The 18,601-nt window shown below is 41.7% G+C and overlaps 1 protein-coding gene across 1 annotated transcript in view; it reads left to right on the forward strand.

The window, feature by feature from the left end:
* The first annotated feature begins 4,022 nt into the window (after positions 1 to 4,022).
* The window catches only part of LOC126864249 (transcription factor Sox-19b-like), a 35,658-nt gene continuing 21,079 nt past the window's right edge, over positions 4,023 to 18,601 (forward strand). The window contains exons 1-2 of the mRNA XM_050615389.1: positions 4,023 to 4,477; positions 8,241 to 8,506. Coding sequence (XP_050471346.1) covers positions 4,473 to 4,477; positions 8,241 to 8,506 — 271 coding nt within the window. The 5' untranslated portion in view covers positions 4,023 to 4,472. The remainder of the gene's footprint in view (positions 4,478 to 8,240; positions 8,507 to 18,601) is intronic.

Genomic DNA, 18,601 nt, shown 5'->3' on the forward strand with positions numbered 1-18,601 from the left:
TCCTTAATAACTTTCCGCTAATTTTGTAGGAAAATAGTAGGATTTTTTGGGTCAGTCTGAAATTCGTAATGTGTTGGATAGTGGAGTTGAATTTGAGAAATGTTTATCGAAGTTATTTATACAAAAAGGGATGCAACGGGAATGGGATGTTCATTGCTCTCTTTCGAAATACAAAAGTAAGTATCTTTGAAACATTTTATTGCATCTTTAAATATTAATATATAATTTTAGTAGCATTTTGCAAATCGATGAAGAACTATCTTTAAACATAAAAGGATTCTATTTTGTGTCTTCCAACGAAAGAAACATTAATTCGAAGCAGACACGGTTTGCAAGTAAAATCATTCGCTGAATATCAGAAAGTTCAATTTTCCAAGAAATTTATCGAACGTTTTCTATATGTGACGCGATCGTTTCTAAAGAAGAAAAAAGCAGAAATGAAATTCGCTTGTTCACCGGGCTCAATTATATTCTCGCGCGGACAAATCAATGGCTACCGCTAATGTTGTTCCTAACAACGAACCGTGCAACAATTTTCCACGGAAATTACGGGCAAATTATGTTTTACACGCGAAAAGAGTCGAACGAGCACGCTGTTGCTCCTACAAAACTGTTCATTGGCTGAGTCACGCGACTCATCGCGTTTAATGCGGCGAAATCCGCGATGAACTCGTTCCCGGATCGAATATAATTTCTGTTTACGAGATCGCTCGGATCATCGAGTTGAACGAACGTCGATCGTACAGAAAATGACCAATGTCGATGAAATTATCAGATTAGCGAGCAGAATGGGGTCTCGAAACACGTTGGTCCCCTCTTTTCGTCGCTTCTCACCCTCTCGCGCCACTTGGGAATAAACAAGAGGCGATCGATGGACGCGAGGGATGGCGGAATCGAGTGTCTATAGAGAAAACGGACGGTCTATAAATTCTTTTGTAATCGACGCCACTTCGCGCCGTCAGTTAGGAACCTTTTCACCGCTATGTGGAAACGATGAAATCGCTTGATTGTGCCTGCCTGTCACGAGGACGATCTGCCCATTCGTTACTCCACCGCGGATCTCGTTTGAGATCCTCGAATTGACCAGCTTTTATTCGAAACGTTCTGTGCTTGTTAAAAATATTGTCCTAAATAGCGACCATGGAGTGATTAAATGTATATCGCAAATTATTAATCGTGTCAATTAACACGTTGACTGCCACGCGTGTTTTCAAAGAAATCTCCGTCAGGTGCTCCCATCGATATTTTCGTAACGCGTGTCGCTCAAGTGGTGGTCTCAAGAATGATCTTTCGTTTCGTTTGTTCGCAACATTAAAACCACTAGCTGTTGTTGAATATAATGAAGGAAAGTATGGTATAGATTTTTCTTATGCCATCACAATTAGAAAAGGAATCAAATGGTACAGAAAACTTGGCATTCGATTCCTTCTGGGAATTTCTGTTGTAAACGCTTCGACGGTTTAGAAAATTGCAACACGGAAAAATATAAATATTAGAATATTTAGACAATTATTAATTGCAAAATTATTAGGGTTGTCTGAAAATACAAAAAATCCTCGTGTTCGACGGAGTCAGCATAATATCGCCGTCCGGAAAAACGATTCCGGAAGAAGCATTAGACGCGCATGCAAACTATGTTATGCGAATAGAAGACGTCGAATGGACCGAGCAAAGGCACAAAAGAATTTGAAGAAAACAACAACTTATTGTCCAAATTATCCCGACCAACCTCAGCTATGTACAGAATGCTTTAAAGTTTTACGTTCTAAATAATTTTTTTAATAAATCATTTTCGTATTTTTATTTTATAACAAATCAACAGTTTTATTATTATGGAATATCTTTTCCTAAATACCTACGACGATCCCTCGCAAGTAGTCAAATAAGCGACACCCGAATATGGGTTACGCGGCCTGACCAGAAACTTTGCTGACACCCGAATACGGGTGTCGTGGCAGTCAACGTGTTAATCAATTTTATTTCTATATCTCAGCTGAATGTAAAATCTCGAAACAAACAACCATCCTACATATCATTTCGACGTGAAATCGCGTGTCAAATACGTATTCCCAAAATATGTGACGTAATAACAGTCTCAGCAGAATTAAGCGCACAGTTTCATTGGTAAGGATGTCGTATCGATGTAAGTCATTTTCTGTCCACATTTCACCTAAAAGTTACACACTCTCGAAGCAATCACCCCGAATTTACCCATTTACGCGCAAAAGCACGTATCTACCCTTCGTCACGCGGGCCAAATATTCCCTTGCGACGGAAATATCAGCCACGGAAGAATTAATCGCACGTCGCAGATTCTCGATTCGCAAAGTTGTCCTACAAGTAATTTTCTATTGATATTTCACCTAAGAGCTACAGACTCTGAAAACAATAACCCTAAATGCTATTTCCCCTCGAAACCACGAGCTCATTCTTCGTAACACGTGCCAAATACCGGAGTTTCCGCGAACTATCGCTGCTCGTGGCTCATCTATCGACATCGTCCCGGTGCGCACCGGGGGTGAAGTGCGTGGAAACCCCCCGCTATCCAGCCGTTTAAAAGAGCAAAACGCCATAAGCTACCATTTTGTAGGAGAGTGGGCCGCCTCGTAGATCGAAGTATAATGTCCTCCCCTTTAGTCGAAGCGAGAGGAACACAGCTAAGAGAGGAAAGAGCCACTTATATACAGGGCTGCCGCCAGAACGAGGTCTACCGGGCCAACCAAGGGGGTGGTGGGGCTGGTGTTGCCAAGAGAGGGAGAGGAACGCGGTGAGTGGTATCGAAGAGAGAAGTCACCTTCTTATTTCTATTCTCAGCAGCGTTCTTTCGAATTCGACTTGGCAATACCAACGGCCACCATCTCGAAATCGTCCCACCTTCTTCCACGATGTCCCCACCACGCATGGGCTGGATCGGTTGGTACCCGTGGTCGGTGCTCGTGGAGGTGGTGGCGGTAGCTACTTTACCTGACTCCACGTTCTAACTCGCCCCTCGATTTCTCCTCCCTCTCTCTCTTTTTCTCTCTCTCTCTCTCTTTTCCAACGTGTCTCGGTCTTCCTATGAGTTTCTTTCTCTGTTTCTTGCAAAGGTTTGACCCACCCATCCCTTAGGACGCCACACGCAGCATTACGCGGTCGTAAACAGGTCGGACTCCATTATTACGTATGTCAAAAATTATTGTTGAAACGTTTAGCGCGTGATACTTACAGGTGAGTTTTGGTGGAAGATTTTACGCGTTAGATAGTTTAAACGTTCTTGATACGCGAGTAGCTCTACACATCTTGATGTTTATGTCTATTTTCTTCGATTTATTTGATTTTTACGAGGAAAGCTAGAAAAGTATCTACGTAACATTATTTCCTGGGCTGTGGCGAAATTGAATACGAGGTACATATCGATCTACTCTGAATGTCGTATTCTCTAATAACCCATTGCTACAAATGAAACAAATCTCTGTTTCCTTCTCCTCGTTTCTATAGCTCTATTCGCGAAAGCTAATTCCTCGAACTCCGCTCGTAGAAAAATATGAACTCTCTTAAACATTCGTGCTCTCCTAACAACCCTATCACCTCTAACCGCCGCCGAAAAGCATCCACTTCCCAAACCCCAATTCCCCGGCCTTACCACAAACTTCACCCCTACAAAAAAACATTTACTCCATAGTAGTCAAAATTTTTGTAGAAAAAGACGGGTGATCAGCGGTTTGGGAAAGAAATTTCGCGTGGCTGTTGCGAGGTCCTGGAAAGAAAGGCGAGAAACAAGGAGAACGCGACAGGGTGAGTCGCCGAGGTAAACGAGGAGAGAAAATTGAAGTCACGGAAGAGGAGTGCGAAGTGGCTAATGGAGGGGACGATGGATGAACGCAGGACGGTTCGTTATCGACGACCTCGAAGGTTTCGACCAATCGAAGGGCTCAGCGATACCACGATCATCCTTTTTGGACCGCCCATAGTCTCGTGCCATTGGTTACTGCGCTGTTTCCCGTTTAAACCTCGATGGTGGGGAAAGACTGGCGCGCGGAGTTCGTGGATCGCCGGCAAGAGTCGAGACGTGCGTGCACATTCCCAAAACTATCGTCCGCGAAGGCAGATTGAACGTCGTGCACGTCGTGATCGTCCTCGTGCGTCGCTACCGAACGCGACTAGCCGCCTCTCGAACACGGTTCCCGTGTATTTTACGCGACCGACGCTTGCTCACGCTTGTTTTGTTCGCGAAGGATGTCGTTGGACCGTGTCCAGTGTCGCGACGCGGATATCTGATCGGTAAACGGGAAGGAAAAGTGTTGAACCGTGTAGCATAGTGATATTGAGACTCGAGTGGATGGCCTGACATGACAGTGTAGTGACTTACTTTTGCTTGTTTGTTGTTGATATCCGTTGCTGATATATTTCCTTTGGAAACTAGACGAGACGAGAGTCTCAACCACGGCAGCAAAATTGAGCTGGACTTGCACCAACGGGCCGCCGGCCACTTTATGAGGTGAGTTTCCTCTTACAAAGTGATTATATCGTACGTTTGACGAGAGTGTAAGAATGATCGAAGCATCGTAAAGGGAGTTTATAAGTTCATTTGAATTTGAATATCGTGGTATATCGACAGTGATATCGGTTTCAGTCGGAATTGCGATTGAAGTGCAGATTGAAAACTTCGTTAGCTGTCTGCGAATAGAAGGAATTTATTGAATACGAAGATAAATGTATAGATGGTTTCTTCTATCGTAACGAATTAATCAGTTTTCAATAGCTACTTATTATCAACTGAAGTCCGTCCTCTAAATTCTTATCAAAGATTATTATCAAACCAGATTACAGAATTATTCTAATGTCGCAATTACAAAACGAATCTTCCATAGTCTTCGTTTAGATATAATTTCCATTGCGTTGACTCGGAACGTTTAGTCATAGTAACATACATTGATGATCAATATTCGAACACGCAAATACAAGCTGTATCTCTTAACACGCGCGACAAGCTTGAAAAATATCTCCAGCGAAGTGAACGATAAAAACGAACCGAACAAACTGCGCCATGTAAACAATCTGTTTGTCAATAGAGTCACCTTTGCTTGCCACATATTCAAATATCCGACGGCTGTCGTGGCTCTCGATACGCTCGAAACCACTTTACCCTTCATTAGAATTCAAATCGACTTTTCCACGTTAATTTTCACCCGTTTCTATTTCAAGTATCCGCGAGAGGCCACTTCATAAACGCACTTCCGTTTTTACGCGATGAAGACGGTGCCGGGCTCGAGGCAATAAATCGCCGCGTGCACACTATCGTTGTCCGTTGCCTAAACATTCAATTAGCACTTCCTAATCCCCCGTCGCAGCTTGTCAACAGCCATTACTTCCAGCATCTTCTCTCTCTTCGTTGAACCACCCCGGAGTACCCTTGGGGCCTCTCTACAGCAGCCACGCTGCTTCGTTTCACCCCCGTTTCTCGCCACACCCCCCTACCGCCGAACGTCTCTCTAACCAACGTATCTATTAATCCGGCCTGAATGACACTCGAGGGTGGCCCCGGACCCGAGGGTGATTCTAACCCTACAAAATCGTAACTACCGCCCCCGGGGTTAACTCCCTCAACCACTACAGGTTTTTTTTTTTCTTAATGAATGCTCAAGGAGATCCGCGTAATTGTGTTAGTTCGAGAGGAGAGAACACGTTAAGGGAAAATGAGAGAGAGAGAAAGAGAGATTTTGATGCCGACTGTAAGAGGGTTTTGGTAAGGAAAGAGAGAAAAGGATAAGAGGGAGAACACACACCCAGAACGAAGGGTGACATTTAGGGTAAAAAGACGGGAAGAGAGGCAACAACGCGGCGAGATTGGTTAATGGCTTTGATACGAGAAAAGGATAAGATTAATTTGCTTATGAATCAAAGAGCAAACGAATAAGCAATTACCGGGACCGTGAGGAGTGGCTGCACGAGTGCCCTCGCTTGCTTCTTCTGCGTGTCGCTGGTGCACAATTAAAATCCACGAATACCATTGGAATCCGTGTACGTAGGGCTTCATGTGCGCATGTGTTTGTCTTTGGTACGGTTGGTTCTACTTCCTCAAGTTGTTATACCTGTAACGAGTGTAAATTCTATTGTGTTTAGGTAATTGTATTAGCTAGCAGTTTTTCGGTTTGACCGATCATACACTCGTACAATATGATAGAATAACGAAGAATATAGAAAGTTATTACGAATAGAAGGGAATATCCAGTGGAATGATCGACGATACTTGTGATTACTTTTAATAACTTTGATTTGATATGGATTATTATTGAGATGTTCATTAATTAAGATGCTTCCTGCGTGGAAACCTATTGGTCTGTGGTATATTTTCTAGTCGAATAAGTAGTTCAATCATTATGAAATTTGTTTTGTACATATAAAAGGTACAGAATTCTTTTATGGCAATTATAATTATCAGATCAATTGTAACTAATATTAAAATCTAGTACTAAAACTTTCATCGCAATTTATTCAGTTCATCGTAACTTTATCTTGCAGCACCTTCTTCCAAGAAGCTCCTCGGTATACATATAATTTCTATTGTTTCTTAAACCTTTTATGCGAAGGAACATTGTTTTTCTTTTGCATACTGTTCCTTTTTGGAATTTTTGTTTTGCGACCGGTTGTGAAAGGTGGATGTTTGTGAGTTTGGTCAAGTAACTTGTTGCGTCGGGATGAATGAAACGATGATTGATGTAACGAGTCTGTCAATTTGGAAGGTTATTCAGCACTTTCTTAATGAGTTTAATCTCCTTCTGACAGGCTGCGACGTTAGGATTCGCGGCTCCTTAGTGTCGGTAAAAAGAAAATTGTCAGTGAGTCATTTGAAAGATTGTTTGCTACTCTCGTGGCGATACTAATTTCGCTGATAGCTCGTACAATTCGAAATTTATGTCCAACGACGAAAAAAAAAAAAGAGAAAAAAGGAAGAATGAGTACAGGGTAGTAAATTGCATCAGAGAAGACTGATATGTTCATCGTTCAAAATTACATTACACGTCGTGTGTTATTCAAATAATTTTACAAACTTCGTAACGTTAGAAAGTTGCACTCAGATTTAATTTAACGCGCAAAAAGGCAGTATTTATGCTTTCTTCGTTACCGTTTTAAAACTACCTCACGTTTTTAATCATTTCTTCAAAACGAGTTTTGAGTAATCTCTCGTTACAAACTACATGAAACGTATTCAAAAGAAATCCTCAAATTTATCCGAACAGCAAAAAGGACAACTTCTCGGTTCTTTTAAACCACGTCCCACTTCAAACCCTTTTATTCATTTCAAAAATACCACCAATTTATTTCAAATTTCAACCGAGTTTATCGCAAACTTTGTAACATTCAAAAGAAACACTCAAATTGCCGTTATTCTATAACATCAAATGTTTTAAAGAAACACTTTCTCCCATCAACTCTCAAACCTCTCTAATTTATACATTCTATTCTATTCTAATCTGTTTATACGTTAATAAACATCGCTAAATTCTAACCACTTCGACCCAGACATCAGCAATTTTCTTCTCAAACCAAATTTCATCTAACTTTATAAATAACTCATAAACGCCACAACATTCAAATCACTGATATTTACTAACGTTAAGCACTCATACATCCAGGACAACAGCTTCTCCCATTAACCCTTTTCAAAATCTCATCGACTTACTTCAAACTTCAATTAATCTGCAATTTTATCGTAAATTCCACGACGTCTAACAAATTTCCTAAACTCATTCGAACGTCCAGAGAAACAACTTCAGCCGACAAATCTTCCAAACTGCTCCTCATCGCTCATCACTTGAAACCTTCCTGTAACACTACAAATTTACTCTTGAATCCAGATATTTAGAAACTCTATCACTCTCCATAAACCGTCCTTATCAAACGAACCATCTCTGGGAACCATCTTCCCACCAAAGATGTGTCCTAAACAACTCAGTGAGAGACTCTAAATGACCGAAATAACGTCGCGCAGATCGTAAATCACCGAGAGTAGCCAAGGTTCGTCTCCGACGGTGCACGTCCGGGTCCTTTCTAGACAATAGACACGCAGTGTCACGCACTTGTATGTTTGTGCGCGTGTGTGTGTTTGTGTGTGTACATGGAGACAGAAACGTGGAGGAGTTCCTGGAGGTCTGGTCGGTCAGTCGGACTGTTGGTCGTCGTGGCTGTTTTCGCGTGGGCGTGTCCCCCTATTAACGTGGTCGCTGGGCTTACTAATTGGTGGCTGCGTTTAATTACAGAGCCGGCGGCAACATGTGCGACGGCTCGTTCACCGAGACCCTGCGCGGTATGCAGGGCATGTCGGGTACGTCGCCACCCGGTGGAGCGGGGGTCGGCCCCATGGGGGTTGGCCTCGGCAGCCCTCTTGGGCCGACCGCGAAGAAGGCGCAGGTGGAACACATTAAGAGGCCGATGAACGCATTCATGGTATGGTCACGATTACAACGACGGAAGATCGCGCAGGAGAACCCGAAGATGCACAACTCGGAGATATCCAAGAGGCTCGGTGAGTGCAGAAATTTTGTATTCTAATTTTTTCTACGAGTCGTTACGTTGTAAGACTTCCGTTCGTGACTGTTAGGACACCTGCTAATTTTATAAGAAATTTAGTATTTTTTATTTGAATTATGTAAGCAATGGTTAATTGATTGGAATTATGTATTCGTTTCGAGTTGAAGAATATTTACTTTGAAAGATTTCGGAGAAGAAATGGATGATTTACGAATTAGAAAATTCAGTGAAGTCTGCGAAAGTTTTCGTCTGATTTGTGGAACCGTTTATAGAACACACGACGGGATCAAACAAAGTTCTATTAAACTGCAAATATAGCTTTCTTATCAAATATACGAAAACTTTCGCGGATAATCGAGGAAAGTATTCCTGCGATCTGGAATAATTCGAGCAAATAAATTCGTGTCGACGTAAGCATATATCATGATTTTCATTATGCGAAAACCAACTGCTATATATATACGAACCCCTTACCTCCGTCTCGCGAATGCAATTAGTGAAACTGAAGGTGCCGCTGTGTAAAAAGACATTAAAAAACTACCACCTCTTTTACTCCAAACAAAAAAGAAGAAAAACTTCGAAAAAGAAGTTGAGTAAAAATCAGACAACCAAACAACTGTCTATCACTGCAACATACTCGCATTCTAAAGTCTAAACGATCTAACTATATTGTAATTTCTCCAGTACATATACACACACATATATATATATTTACAGTTTTCACCAAACACAAGGCCGCGAGAACGACATCTTCAGCATTCGTTCCTTTGAAAATCGGTTGATCGCGGTCGGTTCGGCGGAGTCTCGACACACGCTCGAATTATTCGTTGCTGACGGTACAGAGAGAAAACGCGAGAGAGGGACAGAGAAGGATAAGCAGAGGATGGGGGGCGGCGAAGCCGTGAGGGAAAAGAAAAGGAGATAAAGACGAACGGGGACGAAGGTATTCCGGTTGGTATTTCCGTTAAATACCCGGGAATCGACAAAGCCTGTTCCCGCAGCTACCCCTCGAAGCTTCTTTATCCGTCATTTTCTTCCTCGCCTTGGATCTTCTACCCCCGGTTTCTCTCCGGCGTTCCCCCGGCGACGACGAATAAGGGAAGTGCCTGCTCCTCGGCAAAAATGATGCGCGCACGCTCGAACCACCTCCCTCTGCCGCGGGATTCCACCCTCTCCGTTTTCTCTACCTCTCTCTTTATCCTCTTCCTCGACCATTTCGAGTCTCCTCTCTCTTTTTCTCCTTCCATCCCTCACTCCCACCCCCCTTTTCTCTTCTCCAGCTTACACCCTTTGTCGAAGCGACACTTTTTCGTCGCTCTTTTACCGCCATATCCCTGGCACCGCGCGCATTTCTACTTGATATACAACTCTCTGCTACCCCGTACTCACCGCCCCTCCACCCGCCAGTTCCTCGTAGCTGGCTTGTCGGAGCATTTGCAAATTTCATCCTACAACCACCCTCTTGTACCCTTCCACCTCCGTTTCCACGACCCCGCGTCTCCTTCTTCGGCCCGGCTTGTCCTCTTTTCACTGTACCATTCACTTTTCCTCCTTCTTCTCTTCGTATGCCGTACTAGAAGTCGACAAAAGATTCGAGGAACCGATGTACTCGGTGGAGGGAAAGGCTGTGGTTCGGTCGCTGGAATCTCGCGTGGAATGTTGCCGTGATCCACTTTCCTCCTCCAGCTTTCTCGCGGTTTCCGGGGAAAATGTTAACTCGCGAGCTGACTTGCTGACGCCTTAGGGGTGCAGCGATTTCGACGGTTCATGACGCGAATGTATGTCGCGGATGAGTGGAATTTCGATCGTGGTACGAAGGAGATTGTTCCCCAGCTAAATTTTTTACTACTTTTGGGAAGATTCGGCTGTTTTTAAATTTATCTACCGTCGAGGTTAAGCGCACTTCTCGCTGTTCGATGGTCAGAAATTTGGAACCTGTTTTTACAATTTTATCTAAGTATACTTTTAATTCTGTAGACAGATTTGAGAAACGGAGAAGACATTAATTCTTTCCGCTCGTAAATTTCATAGTGTGTTCTACGATATTCTCTTAAGGTTCCTTATACGCAGGTAGGTTTAATCGAATCATTTACTAATTAATAATGTAGCGTTTGTCCAAGTTTTGAATTTATTAAATTATTAAAATTCTCTACTATAATAAACGTAGTGTAATTTGTACTTAAATTGTTTATTTATTGCGTGACAAGCAAATCTTTCCATTTACAAAACATTCTATTCTACGCCGCAATTGAGTAAATCGATTGGTGTAATACAAAGCGAAAAATAAGGGATGCAACGAGGAGACGCGCGAAGTGGTCAGTTATTTACTCGTTGCCATAAGCGCGTTCGAACGCGAAAGCTGTGCCGCAGTTGACCAACCGTTTAGGTGGCTGCGGCTTGCAACGGAGTGCAAACTTTTTAGTTGCCCAACTAACTAGTTGAATGCACACGCGGTTTCACACACATACATACACACACACGCTCTCTCTCTCTCTCTTTCCCTCTATTCTCGAACCAACTGAACAGTTAACCAACTAAAAGTTGATGGTGTTTGCCAAGCCTGAGCAAACGCGCGCGCTCGTCCAACGCCTGGAAATAGCTTCTAAATGGAAATTTCGATTCGAGATAAAAATCAACTTTCTTGCTCAGCATCAAGATTCGATATGGGATTTTATCGTTGCATTAGATTATCGTCGATTTTCTTGTGGATTATAAAATAAGAGTCTTATTACTTGCAACCATTGCTACAAATATAAGTTGGGAAAGATTAAATTTGTTTGAAAGACGTTTTTGAAAGTTTGTGCATACCGATAGAGACAGCTCTTTGTAGATGTAAGAGACAGCTATATGTAAACGTTGAAACTCAGGATGATGAAACTTATGAATACAAATATGAATTTATGTATAAAGATGCAGAACACCTATGTGTTAGAACAGCAATGATACCATTTAATAGTATACGATACACTTCCCTCTAGATCATTGTTAGTAAATATCTTTTGAATCTAATAATATTTAATAACTATAATGATTCGTAAATGGTAAACCATGTAGGAATTTAACATTAGAACTGCCGATAGTTAACACGAAGTTATTTCTACTAAAATCAGTTAAAATGACCGGTCTTTAAAAAATACGCAATAATAGAATATTTTTATATTTATTGATTTGTTACTTTCTTACAGAAGAAATCCCATGTTATGTAGTACATTTTTATTAACGATGATCCGTAAAATGATCCCTAAACGAGGGTCGACACATTTATAAAATTGTAGAACCAGCCATTTTCATTGGTGTGGTATTTCTAGTGTTAGCATCTTGCGATCTAGCGATCGATCCGGAGTTTTCCTGATAACTGATATCATCATATTGAATGATACGCAGTAAAAATTTGAAAAACGTGTGGGAAGTTGCACAAAACGAGGAAACTGGTTAATTGGGCCCTTTTACACTTTGACAAGTACCAATCATTTTGACTGGTATTGGTATAAGTAGCTTTGATACAAAATTATTTTCAATTTGAATACATAAAAAATAAAATAAAATTTATTGTATTCTTTTAGTTATCGTTGCGAAAAAAATATAACATAAAGTAGGAATTTTAAAATAAAGTTGTAAAACCAGTCAATGTGACTGGTGTGGTAGTTTTAGCGTTAAAAACGCAACATTTTGTTGCAAAACGCAAACATTTACGCAAAAACGCAGAAAATTTATAACATCGAAACATCGATCAATTCCATTTAATATCTTATCATATTGCAATATGCTTCAGCAAACAAAAAGCTAGAAAATGACAACTTCTCGCAATTTATCGTAATAATATCGTGACAGTTATTATTCGATTTCAATGAGAAGAGAGCTAAAACAAAGCAAGATTTAAAACACCAAATAATCATCCCATAAACGCAGCTTCAAACTATCAACACTCCCCAAGCGGACGGATTTAATCAAATCCTAGGACTCGCGACGAAACGCCATCCGCATCTCCGTGAAGAACCAATGAAACGCGACGTTCGTGATTAACGTAACGAACAAGCTGTCGCGTTTTCTCATGCTCGCGCGAAACGTTTCGCGCGATGTACACGCAATTACGATCACATCTGCGCGGCGTGTAGACGTTCGATGAAACGTCATCGACAGGCAACGTCGGTTTTACGACGTCGATTAGCGGATAAACGTCCGCGTTTATCTTCCAGCCGTTCAACCGGACACGTACTCGCGATTCTCCAGCGAAAACTATGGCGGAAGTGAGATTGAGCCCTGTATCGAACACGTGAATCCAACTGGGAGAAGCTAATCTGGTTATAGCACGTTCCTGTAACCCGCTGTTCCTCCACCAAAACTTTTCCATCCTTTCTCTGTCTGTTTGGACCATGTCCTTTTTCTATTCGATGGAAGATTCTACTTTGGTTCGAGTAAGTTAGAAAGGGATAGCGTGGAAGGGGTTGGTTCTTCGATCGTATTTTCTGAGAGGCGAGTTAGGGTGGATGTTAATTGAATGAGAATCGATTAGACCCAATGGGGATGGCGATGGGAAGTTTCTTAAGGGTTTCGTACTCTGATTAGGGAGGGAGTGTGTGGTGTCAAGGAAATTGAAATGGATATTTTGTATCGATTAAATGAACTAATAAATTTTTTTTAAGTTTTTTTTTTAAATTTAGACCATCAAGAAGCAGTGGCAATGAAACGTTTCTCAAAGACTTGGTGTTCTAATGTGGCATTGAGAAGATTAAAATGAATATTTTATCCTGGGATATTGAACTTCAAGATCTTTTTATTGTCACGCAAATTATATCGACAGGGGATGACGATTCCTCGAGTGTTTCGAGTTTTATTTAGTGACGGAGAATATTGAGAAAATTAAAGTGGATATTGCTTATTCGATTTTAAGATCTTTCAATTCTTACGTAAATTCTTCAGAAAGAAAAGTACAAAACAATCATCATGTAAATTCTATTACACAAATTCCACGAAACTGTCTACAGTATCGTATCCTGAACGAGTAAAGTAATTCACGGGACGCGATCGTCCCATTCGTAGCAGACTCAATTACTCAGAGGTGATCACCGAGCGAGTCTCCACTCGTGCCTGCATCGATCGTCGTAATTCCCCTTCTCGTCTCCTCCGGCTGTTCCTCTTCTCTTCCTCTCTAAAATACCCCGGTCCGTATTGTCGTTGCATAAAAACGTGACGAGAACGCGCCACGCAACTCGCACAATACGCGAAACGCATTTTCACGTGCTGGTGCACGTCGAAAACGAAGACGAAGAACTTGGAGGAACGAGATGGTGGGCGAGAGGAAGGTTGGACACAAGGGGAGAGGGCGAGAAGGATAGTTGACAAAGAGGTGGTGGATGTAGGTACGTGCAAACACGAAAACAGGGGAGATTGTGAAACACATGGTCGGTGAAGATAGAAAGAGAGAGCGAGGAAAGGGGTTGGGAAGAGGAGACTTGAGAAGGCAGGAGCAAAGCTTTCATCGTAATGAAGTATTTCTGCCGGTTCCCGTAGCCTCTATTTTTCTCTTTTGCTATCTACCTAGCTCTCTTATTCTTTTCTCTCTCTCTTTCTCTCTCTCTCTTCCTCGTTTCTCTTCGTCCTTCGAGTTCTTTGACGTGCGTTAAAGAAACGACTTGGTTTTGCGCACTCATCGACGTTGAAGCGAGCCAAGCAGAAGAGAGGGACAGTCAGAGAGGAGGAATATTCATCCTCTCCCGCGCTTGGCGAAGGACAACCCTATTTAACCCTTGAAGGCCGTGGAACGAGCGTTTTCTACGCTTCCCTCCGGCGAGCGCCGATCCCTTACCCTTCGCCGCCGAGGAATCCACTGACGAGCTCAAATTGCTTCGGCATTTTGCGGCTTATCTGGTTAAACGAGGAAAATGGGAGCTTCTTTACTTTGTTTCATATTTTCTTTTTTTTTTTCGTTTTATCTTCGCAATGTGGATGGAAATTGGAGAAAAATTGAGGTTTCCTTTGGGGGATGAAATCAACGCGCGATAATGAACAGAGTTTGAGAAGAAATTGAGGATCTTTTAATGTTTCTGTCATAAGGTTTTCACAAATAGCTCTGTAATAGCTCTATTCGTGTATCTTTGAATCTATTCTAATTCCCTTTCGGAGATGTTCGATATTATTTCGATAATGCTCACTCAACACCGTATTAACGTTTACTTCGGCTGCCAGAAGAAATCATGAAACAAGGGGTTAAATTCTACTCTGCGTCAACTATTCTGTTACGTAATTCCTACTCGTTTTGACTATGAACAATACAACAGACATACAACACGAACTTCCTGTACCTACCTACAATTCTCTCTTACACGAAAATTTACAAGACCTTCGAGAGAGATACGCGTGTATAACGAAAGGGCCACGAAAACTCTATTTCTCAAAGGCGAGGCACCGTAATCCCCAGGAAAGTGGACGTAATCGTGTCTAGGACATACACAGAGATAGAGAGAAAGCTTGTACAGGATTCGCGAAGAAAACAATTCGCGGAGGACCCCGACACTGCGATCCTATAGAATCGTGAGAACAATGCCGCCCTTGCGACAAAGGAGGGAGCACAAAACGCCTGCACACAGGTACACGCGCCGCTACTCTCCCGTTCTTTCCTCCCTCTATCTAGCCCTCCGTCTCCGCGTGATTAAAAATGATCGTCCCCAAGCAAGCTTAAAGCTCTCGAGGCTGAAAGCTCGACTTCTACTCTCTCTCTCTGTCGCTACTCGAACCGAATATACGCATCTCCGCGAATGATTTCGCGTCGATCTTCCGCGTCCGACAAGGATCTTCCTCTTAGCAGTGAGAAATTTTGTGGACGAGTTGTACGTCCATGTGAAATGCAGGTAATGGCAGATTTGATAGGTAATTTGTAGACTTGATGGAAATTTGTTTGGAATTCGGTGAAAATTTGATTTTACGAAGACTAGGAATCTGCTTGCAGTAAAAAAAGGAATAACTAAAGATAAATGAAGATATTAAAGGAAAAGGGAAAGTGCAGAATCTCAAAGGAGGAATTTGAACGTTAAGGAACTATTTTTAGCGATACCAGAGGAAAGAATTGTACTGATAAAGGAAAGAGGCGTGTAAACGGACCAGACCAGAAGTTACAACGTAAAATAAAATACAAGAATATCAAAGAAGGAATAGAAACGCTAAACGGGGCTAATACAGTGAAACTTAAGAAAGTTGTATGCATGATCAGCGGGAATAATGAAAAGAGACACGCTATAAAAGAAAAACCGACGGAAGAGTCAAATTTCCACAAGATGAAGAATGTTCTAAGAACATATGCTATTACTACGTCGATCTTTGAAAATTTCCAATGTAAAACCATGTCAAGATAGATGCGATAATATACATACATTATTATATACACGAATTATACACGAGTATTAGTCAAGTAAATTCTACAGTAAAAAAAAAAAATAATATCGTAATTCACCTAATAAAAGGATTTTTCATAAAGTTGCACTGCCGAGGAAAATAATGTGATTACGCCACTCGCACCATGAAAAACCCAGTGATCAATTAAATCTCGTTACACCTGGAATTTCCCTTTCAAATAAGAAATCACACCACCTGGCACAGCTATAATCTGAATTTTTCCCTCGTAAAATACGCAACGTTTGCTTCGCACAATACCGTTCGCGCGTCACACGTCTAGAGTCGCATATTTGCCAACGGAAGACGGGCAATTTGTTGGAATTAGATTCTTTGTACGACGAAAAAGAAGCGCCTTGTTGCACGGATAATAACGCGGCCTATTAATCTACAATGTGTACGGCTCATTAATACGTCCAGTAGTCTTCCACGTCGAATAATAGATCGTTAAGGTCGATAAACAGACCATTGTTTCTCGTTGACGACCACGTGGACCTATCATCGAGATAACGTTGCTCCAGGCGTTAATTTATACGGTGCAACATTTCTGACGTGGATCACGCATAAATTACTTTGACTTCGAAACAGGGAGAGCAGAAGATGATCGTTGAAATAAAGAACAAGGTTGCAAAATACAAATAACCTTTTTTATATTTGTTTTGTTTTTTTTTCTTTTTTTATTTGTATAATTGGTCGATTTTACAGCTGTATTGGATATCATTAACACGTTAATTGTCAACAGACGTCAATGGAGGCCGATATTGCTGGAATTAATTAAGGTGTTTAAATTAGAGAAAGAACCATTATTCGTCAAATTTATGTTGACATACTTTTATTGCAGTTATGATGTAAAGTATTGAATTAACCATAAAGCGTTTAAACAATGTTAACAAGATACGCATTATATTTGCAGTCGCCCACAAAAGTTTTTGTACACTGCGTGAAAAGATTATTTTTCTTCAGGTAAGACGTTGCAAGATTTCACTGAAGATATACAAATTTTCCGAAATGTCGTTTCGATTGTAAGAAACGTTCGGTTCCAGAAAATTACCGCACGTTCGTGTCTCGATATTTTTTATCGTGAAATAAGTTTGTTTCTCCTAGGCGCGACGTCGCGTCTCCGCGCAGACAGGAAATGCAGGAAACGTTTTCCAATTTCCACGTTTCATCGTCGGGAACAGGCTCCTACGTAGAATGGGTCTGTGGATCGATCGACAATGCAGCAACTGCTCTGCCAACGAGCTTTGCACCCCCTGTTTTTTTCACTCGTTGGAGGAACTACTCGTAAGAAATATTCTTTTAAGAGGTCACTGTCTTTTGCGAAAAGATTCGCGACATTTAGATCGAGAACGAAAGAACCGTGTTCCTCTGTGTAGAATTTTCTCTTTCGAAAAGTTTTTTCTTCCTTGGCACGTGTGTTCCTTGAAAGACGCGTATGAATAAAATTCTCTTGCAGAAATTTTACCAAAGAAATTAGTCTTTCAAACATAGAATTTCTTCGTTTGGTGCCCTCTAAGGAATTACGCCTCCCTTGAAGCTTTTTCACATAAAAATTCACGTTTCGTGCAAAAGTTTCTTCAATTACTTACGTTTATCAAATTGGAACAAAATGTAAATTACTATCTACATTTTACCCTGCCACACGGAACTAACGGAGCGACGTCACGACACGAAATCTCCGTAAGAAACTTCTAAATAATCACACAATACGTTATTTCAAACGTTGAAACATTCACAATGCCTATTCTACATTTTCCATTTACAATTCACAAGAAATGCAAACATTCGCCAGGATAAAACACGATAATAAAACAATTCTAACAATACCGCTACCATTACAACGGATAAGTTCTAGAATATCGTAACCCAGCCAAGAAACGAGCAAGAAGAACGAAGCTGCCTTTTAACGGAGTAATTAATTAACTAAAAAACCGCTGTTCTCCGACCGATTCACCAACGAACACGGAAAGGCCAAACAGTATTCGCGCTCGCGCACACAGCACCCTCTGTTCATTGCACAACGAAGACTCGCGAGAGAACAAGGGGAGAGGAACAAAAAGAAGAAAGGAGAGAGAGAGAGAGAGAGAGAGAGAAAGAAAAGAGTACAGAAAAGGGAGAATCAGGAAAAGAATCGGTGGAAAGAAGACACTGAACGAAAGTGGAGGAGAGAGAAAGCGTGGTAGTAGCAGCGGTAGTAGCCTAGTTTTGCCCGTGACAATGAAGATGAGCAAAAGAAGAATGAAAGAAGGGTGAGGGAGTGAAAAAAGGAAGAAAAGAAAGAGAGAGAAAGAAAGAAGAAGAGAAGGAAGCGGAGAAGCTGTGCCTTGGTAGCTCTCGCTGGACTAATAGCAGCTGCCTTCAGAAATAGCAATGCCGAGGCAATAGCGCGACGTTGGTGTGGTAAAAGCCGCTCTAGCAATGGCTCCCCGTCGCCATGGATGTCCTCCCCTCGCCCTCCTACGTTCGAGTTCCTCTTCCCTTGGCTTCCACGTCTCTCTTCTTCGACCCCGTCCATTAATTAACAGGCTTTGTACTTTTAAACGATGTTAAATAAACGGTATTGTTCACCAGCGAAAGGACTGAAAAGCAGGCGCCATTGTGCTTTAAACCCGGTCTTCATCGTCGTCGGCGTCGTCGTCGACGACGACGAGAAGGACGAGAACCAGTAGTCGGTGTTCTCTGGTTCGCCGTGGCCCTCTCCGAA

The sequence above is a fragment of the Bombus huntii genome, chromosome 3 (assembly GCF_024542735.1).
Source record: "Bombus huntii isolate Logan2020A chromosome 3, iyBomHunt1.1, whole genome shotgun sequence".
Taxonomy (NCBI): domain Eukaryota; kingdom Metazoa; phylum Arthropoda; class Insecta; order Hymenoptera; family Apidae; genus Bombus; species Bombus huntii.